The following is a 21,615-nucleotide window of genomic DNA, read 5'->3' on the forward strand; positions in this document are numbered from 1 at the left end:
GACAAATTTCTAAGCATTGTTCTATAACCAAATTCCAGTCTGTAATTTCAAGGCGATCAAAAAAGCATACGGTGGAAAAATATGTCAATTTTGGTGAATCACCGCACTACAGATGTATTTTTTTCTTTCCTTTTCTTTTCTTTTTTCTTTTTTTTTTTTTTTTTTTTTTTTGAATGATCGCCGAAATAAATACTGGCAAAGGTTTACTCCTAAAAAAAACATTGGAAGGAAAACAAATAAATCGAATGGCTTTGCATAGCATCTGCACAGGTTTTCTTTTAACACTAATGTAAATAATGTGAATTATTATGCAAAGCATGGAGACATCTGTATTATAAAAAAAAAGGTTATAAGCTTACCTGCAAGCTTCGCTTCCAAAGAAAACGCACAGGGATTTTCTTTTTTTGAGTCATTTTTGCTGCTAAAGCATGTCATATTGCATGGTCCTTCTTCGTCAATGGCATTAGCTGAAACCTTGCCTTTCGTGGCAGTTTTCTGGGTTTGCGACAAAACAATTAGCACCACTCCAGTTACGAGACAACAAACTCCCAACACGAACACGACAGCAGCTAAAAGGCAAATTCTCGAATGTTGTCGCTTTACATGATCCGATGAAGAATCCCTGCTTGAGTAATCTGGCAGGATTTGATCAGGCGAGATGGAGTTCAACTCGTGGTCGCCCATAACGCGATTTAGAAGTGTCGGAAAATATTTACAAACGACGTATCGCCACCAACGAAATATTTGATATTGGATTATGACGACGGAGTGATGAGAGAAGCTGTAACATACGGTGTTGTGATCTGCTTGACAACTCATTGACACTTTAAAGATTTAAAAATTCAACACAGTAAATTGTTATTGATTGACTTTAAAAACTGGGATTGGATTAGATCTTTTTATTTATTTTAGGGAAATTTAAGTCAAAATATTTACCTTACAGTTAAAAATCGATCTAAAAGTCAGATTACCAGTGATAATGCTACAACAAAAACCCCACGGATTATTGGATAAAATACGTAAAATATGTGAAATCTAATCTGTTAAATATTAAATATAGTTTAAAATCCTAACTGTGGATACTCATTTCAGCATGCATCTGTCTCTCAAATCCTTTATCATCAAATTTTTGCCGCAAATTACCTAACTTGTAAATGATAAGGATCTTAGGACTGAAGTTAATTAATATTTTAACCTCGGGAGATGAAACTGAGGAAATTAGTTTGCCTTTGTTTCTGATATCAGCTTTTAAATGTTATGATCTCAAACAAGTTGACGTCAATTCGACTAGCGATGAAAGACGTGCGCTTTTTGTGCCATTTGAACACTATAAGTACAAGAAAACGTCACTGATTTGAAGCAATAAAAAAAAAACAGTGAAATATTCTTATATAATTTTTTTGCTTGACCTACACGCATTCATCAAAAATATAAGTAATCTTTTTCTTTTTTTTTTCACAAAACCCGAGTTAATAAAAATACAAATAAGCGTATGCACTTTGAAACAGAAATTTTTTGGCCATATTTCAAAAAGCGTATCGAGTTATAATTAACAACTGGTGAGAGATTTTTGGCCAAAAACCTCAAAATCCCTAGTTTGACTGCGGCAAAATTTATTTGCGAAAACGAAATATCTACTAATGACAAAAAATTCCACCTTTTTCTTGGTTGCACTTCAAACTTCTTCTGTTATTTTAAAACTCTTCTGTTACTTTCTATTTTACCCTTTTTACACGTTTTGTAAAAGTACGGAAAGCCATTTGCGTCCATGCAAAACGAAATATATAGAAATAATAATAAAAAAAGATTAAAACATTTTTGGGGTCGACATAATCTGGCCTCAAAAATGGGTTTATGATCAGTTTTTTCTTGATCAATAATTAATGTATAACAGAAGCATATGATATGCTTCTGATGTATAAATATCAGCGTGTTTCTTCGCTTGAGTACGAGTTGTAAATACTTGGATAATGTTCTGAAGTGCTATTATTTACAAAGAATCATCTTCAGAGGAAGTTTGTCGTTAGAAACGCTGAAAACCCAACTTGACGTGATAAGTGAATGTTTCACCTTTTGAGGCAATTAACAGGACTACTTTTGCGAAAATAGAACTAAAGATATGAATTACTCTAAAGGCATTGCTTTCAATTTTTGTAAACATTTTCCCCTATTCCTCCGCTAATCCTGTTTTCCAGTCCAAGTTCTAACTTTCCAGTTACACGTGGCAAGACGAATGCGCTTGCGCCGTTCCTCGTTGAAACATGGCGGATGAGACGGGACGAAATTATGCTAGTGGTTTAAATTTGCGTTTGATATGTTCAAGTTGAATTAATTTCGTTAGATTGACATCTACAATGATTTATAATCTTCAAATTTTATTCCTGGTTTTATTAAGCCTACCAAACGTCGCAAAATGTAAAACTGTTCGCGGTATTCTTAGCTCCAGACTTGCTCGTCTGTACCAAGGGCAGTATCTAACCAAGTTCTGTTTTTACGGTAAGTTCTAGTTTACTTGGCTGAATTTATCGGACAATAGATATTTTTTCCTTTGGCATAGCGGAAAATTGAGTCCTAATAGCAAGTAATAAAGAGTGTTTGGTGCGCAGACAAATCTTTGGAATGTTTCAAAACAGCTAGCGCCAGCTTTCGCTTTCTCCAAGTTACCTGTACCTCGAGTTTTAAACAGGACCTCTCTTGCCGGGGCGAACTGTTACATGTAAACTTGTTTGGTTGATTTGGTGGAAGTTTCTTGATTAACAGAGTCCCATTCAGTCCAGCTGTAATTGCACTTTAGAAATTATTTTCCTAGAGGAAGTGGTACTACTGTAATTGTATTGTGTTGAATAGCAACACTTCCGGTTGTTTCATGTTCTGTTCCTCAAAGGCTAACTTTACAGCGTATAGAAAGAAAATAACGACAGAAACAATTTTATCCTTGGCTCTGTCAAGTTGTAGAAAAACTTGTGAAGGCTTGGGATCATTGTGGAAATCTCAAAGAGACGTTTTTCTCAGGTCTGTACTTCCTCCTTTTTCATTTGATCAGATCCTAAAAAGGTCCGGCTGGAATATCATAAATTTTGGTCTGAACTAGGAGTCAATTCATGCTTTTTTACATGCAGTTTTAGGTGGTGCCTCCTATCTATGGGTTATTGCATCACAGGCTCAGAATGACATATGGTTCACAACAGCCATGCCAAACGTTTTTTTTTTTTTTTTTCTTCAGCCAAAGCATCTTGTACGCAACTGAGATTTGTTTCTTTGTTGAAAAATTCATTAGGTGAAGCACTAATTACTTTCAAGCTGAACACAACCTCAAGTGGGAAGCTTTACTTCTACCTTGACGAGAAATGGCCCCAGGTTGAAAAATCTTCACAATGCCAAAACAAGCTGGATATGGCACAATATTCATGTAAGTTATGAGTGTGAAGTGATTTGTTTTATGGCATAATTTTATGTTTTACTCTGAAGCATTTAACCTCTTACATCACATGATAATTTTTTTTTTCGTCTATAGTAGTGACAGCAGTAGTCAAGGCACACCGACTTAGTGGTCAGTGTGATGGTCTCTGAAACTTTGGAACAAGTAGTCTGGGTGAAACTGTGGCCAGGGTTATTGCAATGCATTCTTGCCAACTTGGCAATGCACTTTACTTTTCTCTTTCTACCATGGGGTATTAATAACAATTAACATGCAAACTAAGTGACTGGGGTGGTAACCCTGAATATGTGACAGGCTAGTACACCCAATCCAGGGGGGTAATAGAAAATGCTCCTGATCATATATGTTAAGAACCAGCCAAATGTGCCACTCTTGCACAAACTTGCCAGTTGCTGAGGACTTCTTTGATTATTCTCTTTAGATTACTCAGGCTCTTAGAGCCATCTCCACCCCTAAGTGGGGAGGGGGGGGGGGGTTACTAGATACAAAGTTTTATACATGGAAGCTCTACCCCGAGGTCCGATGGCCAACCCCTTCTTTTGTATACCCTCCACTATCTCCAAGGGGTAGAAAGGGGATTATTTACTATTAAATAAACCTTTTTGACTTAGTGACTGACTATTTTTAACACAATAACTATTCCCTTTCAGTTGGACTAGACTCGGTGTCTGGAGAGAACAAATTTTCCCCCTGGGATGACCCCAAGGTCTGGCATGTCTTGTACGCTGATTCTGTGACTTGCGACCCTAGTGTGCCAGCTCTTGACGATGTTACTTTCACCTTGGAAATGCTTAATCCTGATTCTGGAGGAAAACCATCTAGTCATTGTGGTTGTGATGAGACAGGTTAGCCTTAATTTTGCGGGTTATTTAAAAACAGAAGTCTGTACATGTTTATTATCAAGATCACGAGGTGGTGTAGGGCGGTTCCATTAAGTATTTATTAATTTAGTAATAGCAGCTTGAAAAGATAGATTCTTGTTAATTTCCCAGGGTTGCTGTCATTTTATGAAGTGCTGGCATTCCTGTATTTTGCTGGAGCAATAGCTTATGGTCAGCGTCTGTGGCAAACGATCCAGAAAGGTGGACCCATGCACCTGGTATGCTTAATATCAACTCTCCTTTCTGGTGTCTATGTATTTTTTTTTTTTTTTATGTTAGTTGTGATAATTTAATGATACATCAGGACTAAATTCCTTAGATGATGATTTTTGTTATTCTCATCACCTGTCTGCTTGACTTTATATTGATACTGTAAGGAGAAATTGGATTTTGATCAAGTTTCATTTTAAGATATTTATATTTTTAATTCATCAGGTAAAATCTATCATGTCTTCACATAAGCATCATTGCAATCGGCTGAGGGAATTTTTGCTGATTTTACATAATGTGTACATGCACTTTATTGAGCATCCCTGAAAAGGGTTTTTCAGCATCGAGATTGAAATACAGAAAATCAAATCACAATAAATAAATAACAGAGATATCTAGAAACATTGCATGACGTTATTTTCTATCATTCATATCTCACTAGCTGTATTAGGAACACAGAAGTAAAATTATGAAATGTCTTGATTTTTAGTGAGTGTGGCATAGTAGTAAATGGCAGAGATACAATACACAGCCCAAAATTCTAAATAAACCAGAGAAACGTGCCTTTAAATGTTTTTATTCTTTCTCTTTATTTCAGGTGATAAAAATGCTGTCAATTGCTATGATTTACCAGGCTACAGGGCATTTTCTTACTTTAATTCATCTCTACAGGTAATTGAATCCTTCTCAGCCTTTTTAGAGGTTTCAAAACATCTTCCATGCTTTCTATTGACTTCTTGCAACATAAGTGGAAGTTTGGGAGAATGAGAAATGCTTTGTGGAACAAATCAAAATGAAACAATCCTAGTTAGAGGAATTATTGTTTTGAAGGAAGAAAAACATCAGATGTAATATAATTAAACAATTAACAGCAACAACTTACAACACCAGCATTTAATTATGTTTGGTTTACAAAATACTATAATAATTTATAGTGTAATAAAGGAATACATTGTATCTCAGGTGAAATGTGTTAGTTTACGTGCATTGTCTTTGAAAATGATGGAGATGTAACCACAGAGCGTATTTGATTTTTCTCATTTTTTATCTTTGACAAAACTCAGATATTCAAAGGATGGCGAAGGTTACCCTTTTCTCAGCAAGCTGTCTACAGGTAAACATTAAATAAAACAAGTTTAATTGAAACTTGTTTATCTTTTTACTCGTGGCTTGCTTGTGATTATAATGTAACTACCATAAATTTTGCAATGTTCATTTTGGGAATTTTGGAATTTACTACCGTAGTAATTTTTCTTAGGTCTCTTGGCATCGTAATCCCAAAAGGGCCTCTTTTGGTTGTTTCTGTAAACAAGTCTGTTTTTGTGAGGTTGGACAACAGGCCAAATGATTTTTTTGTTCCTGTGATAACTATTGATGCCTTCTATAGGCTTATTACTTACTGTGTGTGTTTATTTAATTTAAAGTCATCTTCTTTGTTGTGTTTGATTTTACAGCTGCAGATGGCCTAGGTGGCTATCAGATGTTACTTATGATGGCCAAGTTGTCCACAGGATGGACTCTTAGTTCCTCATTCTCAACACTGGATCCAAAACAGATGAAACAAATTAGCATTGGCGTGATTGCAATTTCAGTTTTTGAGGTGGTTTTGTATGTTTACAAATAGGAAGAAGTTGAGTGCACTAGTGAAAAAAAATTGATCATCTACATGTAATTCAATCAGACTTGATCAGAAACACACTCTGTAAGATTTTTATTCATTGTGGGGTTCCAGGCAATTTCCACACTTGCACGAAGAATGGTTATTTGGTTTGTACCCCCCCCCCCCTTTCCCCCATGGAATTTCTAGTACCTTCCCTTTAAAAATTTGGCTATTTAATCATCCCAACCCCCCTGGAATTTCCAATGACTATCCTTGACCAGTTTGGCTATGGATATTTTATGGACCTGCACATTCTAAAATAGGAAAAGACTGCAAATGAAAATGTAGCGAGTCCCCAGAGATTAAAAGTTTTAAGATTCATTTAATCCACAGTCATACCGTATTCTATGATTCAGTTTATCTTGGTCATTAGTAGAGCAGAACAATAATGAAATGTAAAATACTGACATAGTGCAAATTCTAAACTGTTTGCTGGTATTTCCAGGTTATATTAACCTCTTGGGAGATGACTCTTCTTCTAGTCCTTGTTAAAATTGTTGTAGCTGGAGCATTTGCTGTAAATATAAGTAGAAAAGTTTCAGAGGAGAGAAGTACACTCCGTAGAGAATTTTATATTAAATTTGCAAAGGTGAGTGTTGATCCATTTCTTTTTACGCCATACAAGGTGGTTTAAATTTTTATGTCACGAACCTTGGGCTTGTGTTTGACCATTCAGATCCATTCACCATTCAGATTGTAAACATTATTTAATCAAATTGGGCAGTCCTTATTTGTGGTATTGTTAATTATGCTGTGCAAATTTGTTCTAACTCATGAAACTCTAGTGTGTGATCATTCAAATGAAAGCTACTGAGCAGTTTTTTCAAGCGGTATTGTTTTTTTTTTTGATGTTGTTGTTGTACAAGGGCTGGTTGTAACTTTCAAGTCTTTGGGTGAAACCTGTTTCAAATGAAAGCTATTGAGCAGTACTTTCATGTGGTACTTTTTATTATGCTGTACAAAGTGGTTCTAACTTCTAAGTCTGTGGATGAAACCCTAGTGTGTGACCATTCAAATGAAAGCTATTGAGCAGTACTTTCATGTGGTACTGTTTATTGCGTTGTAGACTGTACGACATGGAAGTTCTAACTTTTAATGGTGGTTTTCTTTCATGGAGTGACAGTTTGACTTTTGTATATTTTTCCAGTGTTGTTTAACCTGGCTTTTAGCATATCCTGCTTTAGCAATAGTGTCATTGGTTTTACCTGTCCACTCTAGATTTAAGGTAAGTAATATGGAACAGTTAAAGGAAAACCCATATATTTACCCCAATATAACAAAGTACAGCCAAAGGGACTCAAAAAATATGTTCATTGTAATGGAAGTATAGCAGAAGCTAATCCCTGTCATAATGAATTTACATTAAAACTATGTCACAAGGACCACAAAGCAGTGCGTGCAGGCCATGATAAGACTGGATTGATCGCCAAGGATACTAATGTTGTGAATGATGTACACCTTGAAATAAAAAAAATCCTTATTCATTTTGCCCAGTTTTTCTACAGTTCATGTTTTCTTTATTGCACAATGTTTCACGCTGCAAGTAACTGAATGCCTGATAGAGGCTCTTTCTCTGGAGTTTTGATACACCACACTTACATTAAGGAATGACATGTCTCTTTGAAAAATATCTACTAGCCTACATTTAGCACTCTGATTACTGATTTGATAATACTGCTATTTGAGAGTTCACATTATATGCCAAATACTTCTTACTAGATAAGCAATTAAACTCTTTTCTGCTAGCTAATGTAAGTATTAAATTTTGAACCGCTACTTAAATGTATTTCTGTTCAATTCAGGTAATAACATGGGGCTTGTTGACAGCTCAGTGCATATCAATCCTGTTATTATACAGACTGTTCTTATCACGGAGTCTGTACTGGGAGGTATCTTCCCTCGCAACTAGCACGCTTCCTCTACGACTGGACAGAGGCTATGGAGCCAAGACCTACAACTCTGAAACGAGGACTGTTAGAATACATAAACATATTGCAGTAAATTAGGCCAATTCTGCTCAAAGATTATTTTTCTGTTTGTGGTTCTGGATGTTCAGTTTGCCTCTGTAACTTCAGACAATATTCTCCAAGGAAGGAAGTGCTTGTGGGGGAATCTTTCCTATCAAATCCTTCAGTATAATTACAAATTCAGCTTTCAGAGTGGACACTTTTGGGACCAGCCGCTGCACTGTCCAATTGAACCTAAGCGATATCTGTCGGAGAGAATCTGTGTTTGTTAGTGGTCTGCCCTTGATGCCGCGAAGTTACAAAAAAAAAACCGAATAACCACCCTGCACGGGTAATTGTAGTTTTGAAGCTTCTTTCCATCACCTCTTCCGAAGGGTTGCAAATGTTGCAGGGTTGCTACGTTTGGGCGTCTATTATGTATACCATATGTGGATTGATCCATATCATAGCATATAAATGTTTTGAATAAAACTTCTCGAAAGTAATCAGTCTTTTCCTTTAATGTTGATGTGATATATCAAATACGAAAAACCGTGTTTGACCACATTTCCAAACACCGAGAAGCGAGCTGAAAATACGACGCACAGCGGAGTATTTTTGACGAACTTCGAGGGGCTTGGAAATGTGGTCAAACACTGTCTTGAATGTTTGATACATCCTCTTAATCGAAGCAAAAAATAAGTCAAACGTTTTGGGTAGAGGGGTTTTCGTTACTTTCGGAACTCTTCGGTAGTGATCCTCCTTAGTGACGTATCTGGTATATTTTGGAAACGTAATTAGCATAAGTTTTATTTAAAGATGCATTGAAGTGGGAACACCCTACAAACGGAGAAACCTTTCAATCCCTTCTGTTATCTAGTCGCAAAAGATTTTTCAAATTAAACTGCGCGAAGTTGCTTAACATTTCCTTTGAGATGTGATTCACGACGTCAAAGTTCGCGAATAAAAGCGTGTAAAGAAACGCAAACATTTGATTTCGTGAAACATTCACGTAGTTGTGTCAAGATTTCCGGCAGCCAGCTACCCTGCGAGAGGGGGTGCTTTACATTATGCCAAAAATTTCCGGTAATTTCGGTCAAAAGTCAAATGGAAAGGTCCGTTTCGGTTCTGTCCAATCGGAATTTTCGGGGCCACCTCTGGAGGTGGTCCACTTTGATCGGTCAGACCGATTGAACCGAAGTTTGCCGTTGTATTTTGACAAACCGGTTTATTGCCCTGTTTGTCTTCAGTAGATTTCAGTGAATTCGGGAAAGGATTTAAAAATGGTAAGAGTCATTCCTCTCGGTTGGCCCGGTTCGGATCGGAAAATGTCGTTCCATTTTCCTCGGTTAGTCCTGCTGGCCGTCTGACCGATCGCTCTGGCATAAAGAAAAGCATTCAGAGATTTCTTTTTCTTTCTGCTTCAAATGTTCGTCTCGCAGGGTAGCTGAGCCGGGAATTGTTTCCAAAAAACTAGATACCCGGCAGTGAAATTCTAATAGGATTTCCACTAAACATCTCTTGGAATAGAGCTTTCTTTAGAAATGTCAAGAGATTTCAAGTAGTTGTGTCGAGTTGTGGAATTTTTCGAGCTTGGCCTTACTATAGGATCTCGATGTTCTCGACATTTTGCAAATATTCGCACTCTGGCTCACGGAGTCAACTCTCATAGAATGATATCCACAAAAATTACAACAGGCCATTTTCGAGTTACCTTGTGCCTCTGTTTCAAAAACGAGCCCTCGCGCAAATCTTTTCATATGAAAATGAGTTTGATTTAACCTGTAGGGGGAACACATTTTCATATGAATGGTTTTGCACACGGACTCGTTTCGACACAGACGCAAAAGGCAACGAGCTAGAGTGTTCGAGATTTGTTCAGAAATGCCAAACGATTCTAAATATTGTTTTGCTTTTGTACTGGATGGAGGTTTTCGTTTTATTATTGACTAATTGATTGAGTGATTTATTCATTTAATTAAATATTGATTTTTGACGTTAATTAGTTTTTAGCTAGGACTAAAAGATCCAAATCAGTTGTAAAAGTTGCCAAGTTTATTGACCTACTTTATTAAGTAAATGTATTGTTAAGGACGTTCGCGCTACTAGTTTCTGCGCATCCTTACCGCGCACGCAAATTCACACGCCACGTCAAGCATCGAGCGTTGGCGCTAAGTACTAAAATAAACAATCATAGGGCAGATGGCCATAGGCCCGTTGCAGCTGGGGTCATGTGACCAAATTTTTCCTAGAAAATTTTCATATTATGGGCTATAACTTGAAGAATGCCAGAAATTAAAAAAGAGCGGATCGAAAATACTAAAATGGCCAAGTTTGAGGCCCCTGGCATTAAAGAGTAAGTTTATACGACCGTTTGAATTTTCGGAAAATTTAGAGGATTTGTATGGAAAATGTTACTGGAGAGCAAGACCTTGCTCTCCAACAACTTTTTCCATACAAATCTTCTTATTCTTTTAAAAATTCAGACTGTCGTAAAATCTCATTCTTTAATGATGGGGGCCTCAAACTTGGCCATTTTGATATTTTCGACATGCTTTTTCCATTTCTGGCATTCGTTAAGTTATAGCCCATAATTTTATGAAAAATAGGTCACGTGATGGCTTTGCTGCAAAGGGCTTATTTCTATAGCTTTGCTTGGATGTAACGATCTTGGCCGTTCGGTGACCTCTACTTTTCTTTCCAGAAACAGATTTTATTTACAGTTATCTCCACATGTCCAAAAATAAACAAAAAGTCAATGTGGGAAGTAAAAAAAGTTTCAAGATTTCTGTCCACGGGACATCGAATCCTGCAATCTTGCAGCTGCAAGGCGCATGAAACTATGGTCGCTAAATGCGAACTTGGTCTTAAAGTAACCTTACTAGTTGACTAAATTCACTTAACAGGTGCACTTAAACAATATTTGGCAGAGAACATTTCACTTTAATGTACTAGTTACAATATTTTTGGGCTTACAGACACTGTGGCCGTATTCAATAACGAAGTCCTATTTTTTCAGATTTAGGGTGTTCTTCCGGGCATGTTCTCTCCAAAACAAAGTCGGTGACTCCCCATTTTTTTTTTTACATTTCTGACATAATTCACTCGTAATCTTACAGTGGTAAAAGTCTCAGAAGAAAAATCAATGTTGAAATATTTTCGCGCGAACGTCTTTAAGGTGGCTCCCTATAGTTTACGATCGCACGCGCGCTGAGGACGAAGGTTCAAGTAATCTGTGCGCGCTCGAAGGAAAACGTCAGTGTTTTTCGATATTTTATGACGTCAACATGAGCACAAAAAGCAAAACTGACAGTGAAGTTTTTCGCGTTTCCTTCGGTGAAATTTCGTAAAATTCGGTAGTACATATCTTACTTTAGTCGGAGCTCATTTTTGAAGGAAATCTATAAGACCAGTTTTCTGGCTGGGGTAAAAGACGTAAATTTGCACAAATCGAAAAACCTGCCTTAACAAACCCTACTTCTTTCCTGTTTAAAATTCGTATCCCGCAGGATGCGATGTATGCTGTGAAAATTTTGGAAGACTTCAGCGAAGAAATTTCAAGGAAATCACAAATAAAGCCATAAAAAAAGCAAAAAAACACATTCGTTTGGGCTTTTATAATTTAAGACTAAAACCCATAATTTTAACAGAGATGATAGTAAAATACTATTTAATCATTGCTTATAATATAACATGCAATAAGTTTGAAAAGACTGGGTGTAAAAACGAATGGAAAAACGGCATTCAAAACATAACACGTGCGCGCGCAATGCCATAAATGATTACCCTATGAAGCCACCTTAAGTGGCTGGCCATCTTGAATATTTTAGTAGAACGAAATCTGAGGAGAGGGCGAGAAGTTTTTTCCTTCCCTCAGATTTCGTTCCCACAAGTATTCAAGATGGCCAGCTACAAACAGTCTAGTTTTCGGTTTTGGTCATTTTTAAGATCGGTTTTTCAGTTTTGCACTTACTCGATCTCTCAAAAATAGAAACGCACACATCTTTTGTTTCTGTATTCAAGTTTATGAGTTTGCAGTTTTAATCATCATGTTCGGCAGTTTTTCGGATTTGGACGATTTTTCGGTTTTCAAGATATTTCGAGCGGTCTTCCGGTTTCTAGTAGGTCCCATTACCCTCCTCCTAGTTTTTTTTTTCCTGCCTCTCTGTGGAAAACAAAAGAAAACGCGCGCCTGATTCCCACACCACTCTTGGACTCAAGTAAGAATCAGAATGACTTCGCGAAGTGACCAGTTCTGTAACAACATAAAATTGTATCATAAGAAAAGCGAAGAAGATCAGTTTTATGATTTTGTAATCAAAGACAAGGATGGCGCAGAAATCAGATCTCACAAGTTCATTCTTGCCTCCCAAAGTGAGTACTTCGCCGCATTGTTTCGCACAAATCCAAATGCCAGCGAAACGACTTTCAAAGATTTCTCCATCGATGTCATCAAGGAGTGCGTCGAATATTTTTACGGTCTTGAGCTGAACTTGACTAGTGAAAATGTTCAAGATGTGCTGATGTTTGCTGACTACATCACTCTTAGAGAAGTGATCGCTATTTGTATTGACTATATTCTCGAGAATATCGACGAGTCTAATTATGCTTCTGTAATCGACCTTGGTAACAGGAGGGAGATGTTCAGTTTAGTCGAGGCAGGAGTTTTGTTCGCCCTGAGAAACGTCACACGAAGTATCGATAGTTTTGACGAGCTCACCAAAGCGATGATTATAAAAGTTGCTGATCAACAACAGCAGATACCGATCAAGATGACAACGGAGCAATGGAACATCAATCGACTGAAGAAATTTCTGGCGGCACCGAAAGAAGAAATTGTCTTTCAAGCTCGTGGTTCTTCAGTTTACGAAGGCGATTTAAATAATTTTGCACCCAAATTAGCCATTAACGGCCAAATTTCGAACAGACATGTTATTTATTTCCACTCGAAAGGTGAGATGAATCCATGGCTAGAGGTGAAGTTCCCTTCCCCTGTGCTAATCTCGTCAGTGACCATTATCAACCGTAAGGATGGCTGGTGGGAAAGGCTAGTAAATGTGGAGATCAGAGCTGGAATGGCTCCTGTTCCTGACGGTTTCACAGCCCAGGAAAGAGGAGCCGATACTAACAAGATGCTGGATGTCAACTCCAGGTGCGGATTCTTTGCCGGTCCACCCGATAGGTTTACAGAGGAGGGACATGTCATCTTCTTTGACCGGCCAATTCTGGCACAGTACATCACTCTGCAGCTTCTGGGGGCTGGATATTTACAGATTAATGGCCTCAAAATTAACGGAGGTGACTTACTAAATTATGATAACCGTTTTTGATTTATTCAACTGTACCGGCATCTCTGGACAGAAACTAATTTTTAGAGATCAGACAATATCGATGGTAACTCAAATTTCAAAAGATAGAAAAGTTTTAATTAGTTCTAAATGAAGATTAGAGATTTTTAAAGAACACCGGAGCATGTTTTAAGGACGTTTGAGCGAAAATCTTAAATACTTAGATTTTCTTCCCATCTGTACTTTTATGGCGGTTAGATTAAGAATTGAACTATCAAACAGAACTGCATGGCGTCTGTATTGCGTTACAATGTGCGCTATACTTTTCAATGGCAGAAGAAGGTTCATTTAGAAACATTGTGATTTTTTTGTGTTTTATTTTTCATCAACAAGAATATAAAATGTTCTTATCTGGTAGTTTTGTTGCAACACGTGTAGGAGTTACACAGAGCAGACTACACATAACCAAGAGTAAATATCAATGGTTCATTTTTACTGAGCTGGTCATTTCATATATCTTTGCAATGAAAATACACTTGTATTATGATGGCTATTTTAAGATTGCAAAGAAGCATGTTGTAGGTCGCATAAAAAGGCATCTGGCAAAGTTCAGTCGCCTTTGCAACCACTAGCGCTGGAGTCACGCACGAGAAGTGTTTCGTGACTTCGACGCGAGTTGTTGTAAAGGAGACTAGGCAAAGTGCGAAGAGTGCATCCAACTGGGACACTGAGTTTCCTGTTTTTCCGGTATCAGCTCGACCTTTCTCCATTAGCACATCAAGGGTATCACGTGATAAATCTGAGATGAAGGAGGCGCGAAAGGCCGGAAACTGGATACGACGGCGATGCGCGGGCAACCTTGTTCCCAAGGTCTCTTCCTGCTCTCATCTTCCCTCCTCGCTCGGGAGAGCGAGAAGATGAAAGACTCTGGGAAATAAGGTTAATGCGCAGGCTTGACCGGTAGATAACTTGAAATGGCAAGCACCACATGGCGGAGCTGTGGCCTTATTCAATAACGAAGCCCGAGTTTTTCAGATTTAGGGTGTTCTTCCGGGCATGTTCTCTCCAAAACGAAGTCGGTGACCCCCCCCCCCCCCCCACCCCCATCTTTTTTTCTACATTTCTGACATAATTAACTCATCATCTTACAATGGTAAAAGTCTCAGAAAATAATTCAATGTTGGAATATTTTCGCACGAACGTCCATAAGTGGCTGGCCATTTTGAATATTTTAGCAGAACGAAATCTGGGGAGAGGGCGAGAAGTTTTTTCCTCCCCTCAGATTTCGTTCCCACAAGTATTCAACATGGCCGTCTACGAACAGTCTGGTTTTCGGTTTTGGTCATTTTTAAGATCGGTTTTTCAGTTTTGCACTTACGATATCCGGTTTTTCGGTTGTGGTATCTGTTGCTGTTTTCCTTTCTTAGCATTTCGAAGATAAGAAAAATTGATTACTCACTTGCCTACTTCCTAGGGCCTCTCCATTCGCATGAAGATTACAATCATCTTCGAAACAGTGAAAGAGAATGAGACTTCTGCCTGGAAACAGCCATCTAACTGCTGCTTCTCTGGAAAATCTAGGGTTAAAACAGGTTAAAGGGAAGGCAATAATTTCAACTGAAGATGGTCTCGATCCCTCAAAAATAGAAACGTACACATCTTTTGTTTCTGTATTCAAGTTTATGACTTTGCAGTTTTAATCATCGTGTTCGGCAGTTTTTCGGATTTGGTTGATTTTTCGGTTTTCAAGATATTTCGAGCGGTCTTCCGGTTTCTAGTAGGTCCCATTACCCTCCTCCTAGTTCTTTTTTTTCTGCCTTTCTGTGGAAAACAAAAGAAAACGCGCGCCTGATTCCGACAACACTCTTGGACTCAAGTAAGAATCAGAATGACTTCGCGAAGTGACCAGTTCTGTAACAATATAAAATTGTATCATAAGAAAAGCGAAGAAGATCAGTTTTATGATTTTGTAATCAAAGACAAGGATGGCGCAGAAATCAGATCTCACAAGTTCATTCTTGCCTCCCAAAGTGAGTACTTCGCCGCATTGTTTCGCACAAATCCAAATGCCAGCGAAACGACTTTCAAAGATTTCTCCATCGATGTCATCAAGGAGTGCATCGAGTATTTCTCCGTTCTTGAGCTAAACTTGACGAGTGAAAATGTTCAAGATGTGCTGATGTTTGCTGACTACATCACTCTTAGAGAAGTGATCGCTATTTGTATTGACTATATTCTCGAGAATATCGACGAGTCTAATTATGCTTCTGTAATCGACCTTGGTAACAGTCGGGGGGTGTTCAGTTTAGTCGAGGCAGGAGTTTTGTTCGCCCTGAGAAACCTCACACGAAGTATCGATAGTTTTGACGAGCTCACCAAAGCGATGATTATAAAAGTTGCTGATCAACAACAGCAGATACCGATCAAGATGACAACGGAGCAATGGAACATCAATCGACTGAAGAAATTTCTGGCGGCACCGAAAGAAGAAATTGTCTTTCAAGCTCGTGGTTCTTCGGTTTTCCAAGGCAATTTCAATAATTGGGCACCAAAATTAGCCATTAACGGCCAAATTTCGAACAATGATCTTACTTATTTCCACTCGAAATGCGAGATGAATCCATGGCTAGAGGTGAAGTTCCCTTCCCCAGTGCTAATCTCGGCAGTGACCATTATCAACCGTAAGAATGGCTGTTGGAATAGGCTAGTAAATGTGGAGATCAGAGCTGGAATGGCTCCTGTCCCTGACGGTTTCACAGCCCAGGAAAGAGGAACCGATGCTGACAAGAAGCTGGATGTCAACTCCAGGTGTGGATTCTTTGCCGGTCCACCTCACGGGTTTGTAGAGGAGGGACATGTCATCTTCTTTGACCGGCCAATTCTGGCACAGTACATCACTCTGCAGCTTCTGGGGGTTGGAATTTTACAAATTAATGGCCTCAAAATTAACGGAGGTGACTTACTAAATTATGATAACCGTTTTTGATTTATTCAACTGTACCGGGATCTCTGGACAGAAATTAATTTTTAGAGATCAGACAATGTTATTGATGGTAACTCAAATTTCAAAAGATAGAAAAGTTCTAATTAGTTCTAAATGAAGATTAGAGATTTTTAAAGAACACCGGAGTATGTTTTAAGGACGTTTGAGCGAAAATCTTAAATACTTAGATTTTTTCCCAGCTGTACTTTTATTGTGGTTAGATTAAGAATTGAACTCTCCAATAGAGCTGCATGGTGTCTGTATTGCGTTACAATGTGCGCCATACTTTTCAATGGCAGAAGAAGGTTCATTTAAGAATATTGTGATTTTTTGTGTTTCATTTTTCATCAACATGAATATGAAATGTTCTAATCTGGTAGTTTTGTGGCAACCCGTATAAGAGTTACACAGTGCAGATTACACAGAGCCAAGAGTAGATAGATGTGAATAGTTCAGCTCTGTTTATTGAGTTTTACTGAGTTGCTAGCTCTGTTTATTGAATTTTACTGAGTTGCTCCTTTCACATATCTTTGCAATGAAAATACACTTGCATTATGATGGCTATATTTAAATTTCAAAGAAGCATGTTGTAGTCCAGGGCCATCCATATCAAAAGGCATCTGGCAAAGTTAAGTCGCCTTTACAACCGCTTGCACCGGAGTCACGCACGGGAAGTGTTGCGTGACTCCAACACGAGTGGTTTCAAAGGAGACTTGGCGAAGTGCGAAGAGTGCATCCACCTACGACATTGAGTTTCCTGTTTTTCCGGCATAAGCTATTTTTCTCCATTAGCACATCAAGGGTATCACGTGATAAAATCTGGAATGAAGGAGGCGCGAAAGGCCAGGAACTGGATACGACGGCCATGCGCGAGCAACCTCGTTCCCAGGGTCCCTCATCTTACCGCCCTCCTCTTCCCTCCTCGCTCGGGAGGGCTGGAAGATGGAAGAGCCTAGGAAATAAGCTTGATGCGCACGCTTGGCCTGTAGATAACTTGAAATATGCGCTGGATCATTTCAAAGGGAAGCATCCCACGGCGAAGCTATGGCTTTTAATATCTATATGTATCTATTATCTTCTATCTTTGCGATCACCGTCGTGATTTCTATCGCGTCTTTCGTATGTCCTGCCTTCATCTTCTGTACGGTCTCTTAGCTTATCAAATCTATCCTTCCCCTTTTCGTCAACCTCTCGACCTTTATCGTGACGTGATGCGTGATAAGCCCTGTCCGTTTGCTCTCTCGGGTCATACGTTGAGTGATAATCGTGATTGTGACGGTCACTCGCACCACCAGCATCACGTTCACGATAATCACGAAGACGCGTTTCACGATCGCGTTCATGAACATCACGATCACGCGTTTCCTTATCACGCTCTCGAATGTCTCGTACATGATTTAGCGCTTCACGGTCACGTCCACGCTCATGCACATCTCTACTTGCGTCACCATCTTTAAAATCACGTTCCCCACGATCACGCTTATTATCACGCGTAACTTTCAAATCTTGAGAATCACTGTCACGCTGTACACCTCGGTCAGTCCTATCACGTTTGTCCTTCTCAGTTTGGCTTGCTCTAGCAGGCGCTTTTTCTCTCCACGGCTCCTTTTCAAGCTTTTTCCTTTTTTCTGCGGGATCTTCCTCGCCTGAGCTGACCGTCGTTTTCTTTTTCTTTGGCGTTTTCTCATCTTTGTGTTTCTTTTGTTTCTTTGCTTTCTTATCTTTTTTCCTTTTCTTTGACAGCTCCAGTAATTCCTCTTCCTCATCAGAAGCCGGTGGTGAAGGTGACGGTGTCTTTGGTGCACAGCCTTCCTCAATAATCTCCTTTCTGTTTCCGTGCTCGTCCTTCTCATCTCCTTTGGGTCGCCGATAGTTAGCACAGTGATCCACTCGGATGATCCTGCCGCCAAGCTTTGAAAGCGAATCCAAAATACTGCCATTACTAATGAAATTTGACCTTCAGTTTCATTTGCTAATAAGTGACATTCGAAAAATCAACGGTAAATTCCAGTTATATCCAATCGTCAATAGCCCCCACCCAACCACCCAACCCACCATCACCAAAACTCAGGATTTTTGAGCTGGATTATTTCTTTGTCCTTACCTCTTAGAATCGACCAGTGCTTAGAGACCGATCATGATCATTCAGTACTGCATTAAAAACATAAACTACTCCTCTACGAATTTGAACACACTTTGAAAAGTCTTAATGATATTAATAATTAATATCGTTGCGACTTTTCATTGTGTGTTCAAATTAGAATTATTCTATTCTCTTTTGCTACCCTCAGCTGAATAGAAAACATTTCTTTTATAAGGGGGACAGATGAATATTATACAACAAATAGCTGAGAGAGCTGCCAGCAATCGATTATATTCACAAGAAACTGAGACACGGCTGAATACGGGTTACAAGCCAGGGAACAAACATAAAATGTTACATGCTTTTTCTCACAACAATAGCAAATTGTAATAAAGAAAATTAGCCTATAATTATGCATGCACGTATAGTAGGAGCCTGCTGTATTAATAAAAATATTGTATCAATTTCAAGTCTCTCTGGCATGTCAGAAGCACTCAAATCAGTTTTACCCTCCTCAGGGGGTGGGCTGTTAACAAGATTTCATTCTTGTAAGCAACCAGCTCCATTTACAACCCCTTTTTTCATATCCTTGAGGTGGTTGTTTATAAAAGCTTTGACTGCAGATTGATAGAGATCCTAACCTTGATGCCATTGAGGTTGTCCACAGCCAAAATAGTACTATGTTGGTCTTCATAACACAAGAAACAAAATCCTTTTGGTTTTCCAGTTTTCTTGTCTCTGACTAGATTTACATTTACTATTTCACCATATCTGTTGATAGAAAAAGTTATGTGAAAATCAAATATTAGGACGGTTCTTGTTCACAGGCGACCTTGATCCTGGACATTGACTGTGCTTAAGATACGTCAAGCTAAAAACTCACCTTTTCCGTCATGCATTTTTATCATAGTTGTTTTTATTATTGTAAGTTTGCCTTTAATTGTAATTTAAGCTTTTTAAAATCATTGTAAGTTTACTTTTAATTGTAATTTTAGCTTTTTAGCCTTTTTATTCCGTTTTTAATCTTGTCATGCACATTTGAACATTTTATGAAATTTGCGCATCATAAATGCTATCGAAATTGAAATTGAAATTAAGATAGACCTTATATGTATTGTTACAAATACATTGTCTATTTACAAACAACTTGATATTATAATGCTAAACTTACTGTGAAAAAACACACAAGACGTCACCTTCTGTAAGGTCATAAGGGAGTCCACCTGTCAAGAAGAAATGACACATTTAGTATGTGTAATACTTATTAATACACATGAAAACATGAGTTATTGTTTCTCTTAACTCATTTCCTGCAAGCCAAAAAATGCAAAATTGACCATGTTGCATTCTTTATTTAATATCTCAACAACCATTTACAGTAGCATAGTATATAATTTTGAGCCAACTGTAAAATTACTTTCTTACTTACTTGAAACACCTCTCGGATTGTCTTCAGCCTTGGGAAAAATCAGTTCATAACTTTCACTGAGAACTTGGAGATGTGAATTTCCCATTGTTTGGTACCAATTACACGAACATGAATTTGATTGTAATTCTCACTTGTTTATTGCATAATCTATGTTTGTTTGATTGGCCATTGTATGTGCTTTGGTTTTGGTTTTACCAAACTTTATTGAGAACTGTTCAAACACCAACTTCTATGGCTGGCCTCTGGGATGGATATAGGATTTTAGAGGGGGTTTGACAGGGTTTTCAAATTTAGCCGGTGCCTGGCGCAAGTCACCGGCTACTTCAAGCATTTGCATCAGGTACTTTTCGTATTCCAACTTTCACCAATGTAATCGTAAACTGATCTTTTTGTGGAAATAAATATACGCTAACAGATGAAAAAAATAAATAAACAGAGCAGCTGCTATATATACCTTTCGAACCAGTTTCAAATTTCGAAGCAAGAGCATTTTTTGGCAGAAAGTCTGCTTGTGTGTACGGACTTTCATTAGAATGTGCATGTATCGGCACAATGGAAGTTTTCTTCTCACGTGCACAGTTTCCAAGATGAAGCGGAGGCAGCAAAAGATGCTGTCTTTTCTTTCCACAGCCAAGAAGTCACAAAGACAAACAGGTAAAACTAATTTTAGGAATCAGAGTTAACAAATATTATGTGTTGTCCCAGTTCTGAAAATGATGATAAAACAGTCCGCTTAAGCTGAAGTGATCACAGTATGGATGGCTGTAACCACGTTCGTGTGCTGAACGCGAAGGGAGTCTTCCTCATGAAATATTACTCATTACGGTCTTAATTGTACCAAATGTATTTTAAATGAAAGGTTGAAAGAAGTCTTAACAACAAAACCCTTCAACAACATGAGTGTTCAGAATTTTAGACAAACGAACTGTGAATTGCAGCAAATTGTTGGAATCAATGTAGAAACAAAACGAGACCACTGACTTTGTTGAGATACTTCATATATGTAAAAGGAAAAATATCCACGGAAATATTATGTTAATTCTGTTGATTCATCTGCAGCTCTCTTTCTACTTTTTTTTAATTTGGAAACCCTGGTTTGAACACAGGTTGCCCAGACATTGTATACGATTAATACGTGACCTTATGCTGTTGGCGATTGCATTACAATTTTAGCCGTTTATAAGACAATGTATGAGAATGCTTCGAAAATTACTCTAAATGCTACGTGTAGAAAATAATTTGAATAAAATGGCTTACCTTATGTTTGCATTGCGTTGTTTTGATGTCTCTGGGTTCGTGGAGGTGGTTTAGAGCCATTTAGGCAAGTTTTACTTTCTGGCAGTTTGCTTCCCCTTAAAGAGAAACGAAAGGCGGGCGACCCACTGGCCCGACGGCCCGCACTCAAAGCTCCGTAAATTGCACAAAAATGGTCTAATCTCGTCAAAATTGCCTCATGGCAGCCGTCGATAACTCTTCTTCCCATTCGCTTTCTCCCAAGGTTTCAAAGTTTATCTTAACAGCCAGAGAATCGCTGGTTTTCCAGCTCTTGCTTTCCATTTCGGCTCCATTTCGATCCGTAACCGATTATCTTGGGCACAGGATTTGAATTTGTAGCTTAACAACCTCGCCATGGTGACAAAGTCGCCTCCAACCATCGAGAGGCACGGGGCATTTTTTGATCATGCAAACTGCACCG

The 21,615-nt window shown here is 38.4% G+C and overlaps 4 protein-coding genes across 5 annotated transcripts in view; 3 read left to right on the plus strand and 1 right to left on the minus strand.

Moving 5' to 3' along the window:
* Positions 1-1,953: 1,953 nt before the first annotated feature.
* On the plus strand, positions 1,954-8,196 carry LOC145492592 (integral membrane protein GPR180-like). 2 transcript variants are annotated; one of them, XM_081472025.1, is made up of 10 exons: positions 1,954-2,496; positions 3,278-3,409; positions 4,090-4,284; positions 4,432-4,538; positions 5,129-5,202; positions 5,595-5,644; positions 5,985-6,130; positions 6,636-6,779; positions 7,338-7,415; positions 7,993-8,196. In XM_081472025.1, exons 1-10 carry the CDS (start codon positions 2,355-2,357, stop codon positions 8,194-8,196), a joined length of 1,272 nt encoding a protein of 423 aa, XP_081328151.1. In that variant the 5' UTR covers positions 1,954-2,354. The 2 variants fall into 2 exon arrangements, with proteins under 2 accessions (XP_081328151.1, XP_081328152.1); XM_081472026.1 differs by lacking the exons at positions 7,338-7,415; positions 7,993-8,196 and having other exon boundaries at positions 1,961-2,496; positions 5,985-6,133; positions 6,636-7,299.
* A 3,979-nt stretch (positions 8,197-12,175) lies between these two features.
* On the plus strand, positions 12,176-13,521 carry LOC145491668 (uncharacterized). Its single transcript, XM_081470899.1, has one exon. It carries the CDS (start codon positions 12,369-12,371, stop codon positions 13,464-13,466), a length of 1,098 nt encoding a protein of 365 aa, XP_081327025.1. The 5' UTR covers positions 12,176-12,368; the 3' UTR covers positions 13,467-13,521.
* Positions 13,522-15,312: 1,791 nt separating this feature from the next.
* LOC145492807 (myoneurin-like) lies at positions 15,313-16,410 on the plus strand. Its single transcript, XM_081472188.1, has one exon. It carries the CDS (start codon positions 15,313-15,315, stop codon positions 16,408-16,410), a length of 1,098 nt encoding a protein of 365 aa, XP_081328314.1.
* Positions 16,411-17,129: 719 nt separating this feature from the next.
* LOC145492115 (uncharacterized) overlaps positions 17,130-21,615 on the minus strand; it is a 5,869-nt gene continuing 1,383 nt past the window's right edge. Inside the window, exons 3-5 of the mRNA XM_081471448.1 lie at positions 19,662-19,713; positions 19,132-19,261; positions 17,130-18,318 (exon numbers count right to left, since the gene is read on the minus strand). Of these exons, the coding sequence (XP_081327574.1) occupies positions 17,479-18,318; positions 19,132-19,261; positions 19,662-19,713 (1,022 nt within the window). The 3' untranslated portion in view covers positions 17,130-17,478. The remainder of the gene's footprint in view (positions 18,319-19,131; positions 19,262-19,661; positions 19,714-21,615) is intronic.

Source organism: Orbicella franksi, chromosome 7 (assembly GCF_964199315.1).
Source record: "Orbicella franksi chromosome 7, jaOrbFran1.1, whole genome shotgun sequence".
NCBI classification, from domain to species: Eukaryota; Metazoa; Cnidaria; class Anthozoa; order Scleractinia; family Merulinidae; genus Orbicella; species Orbicella franksi.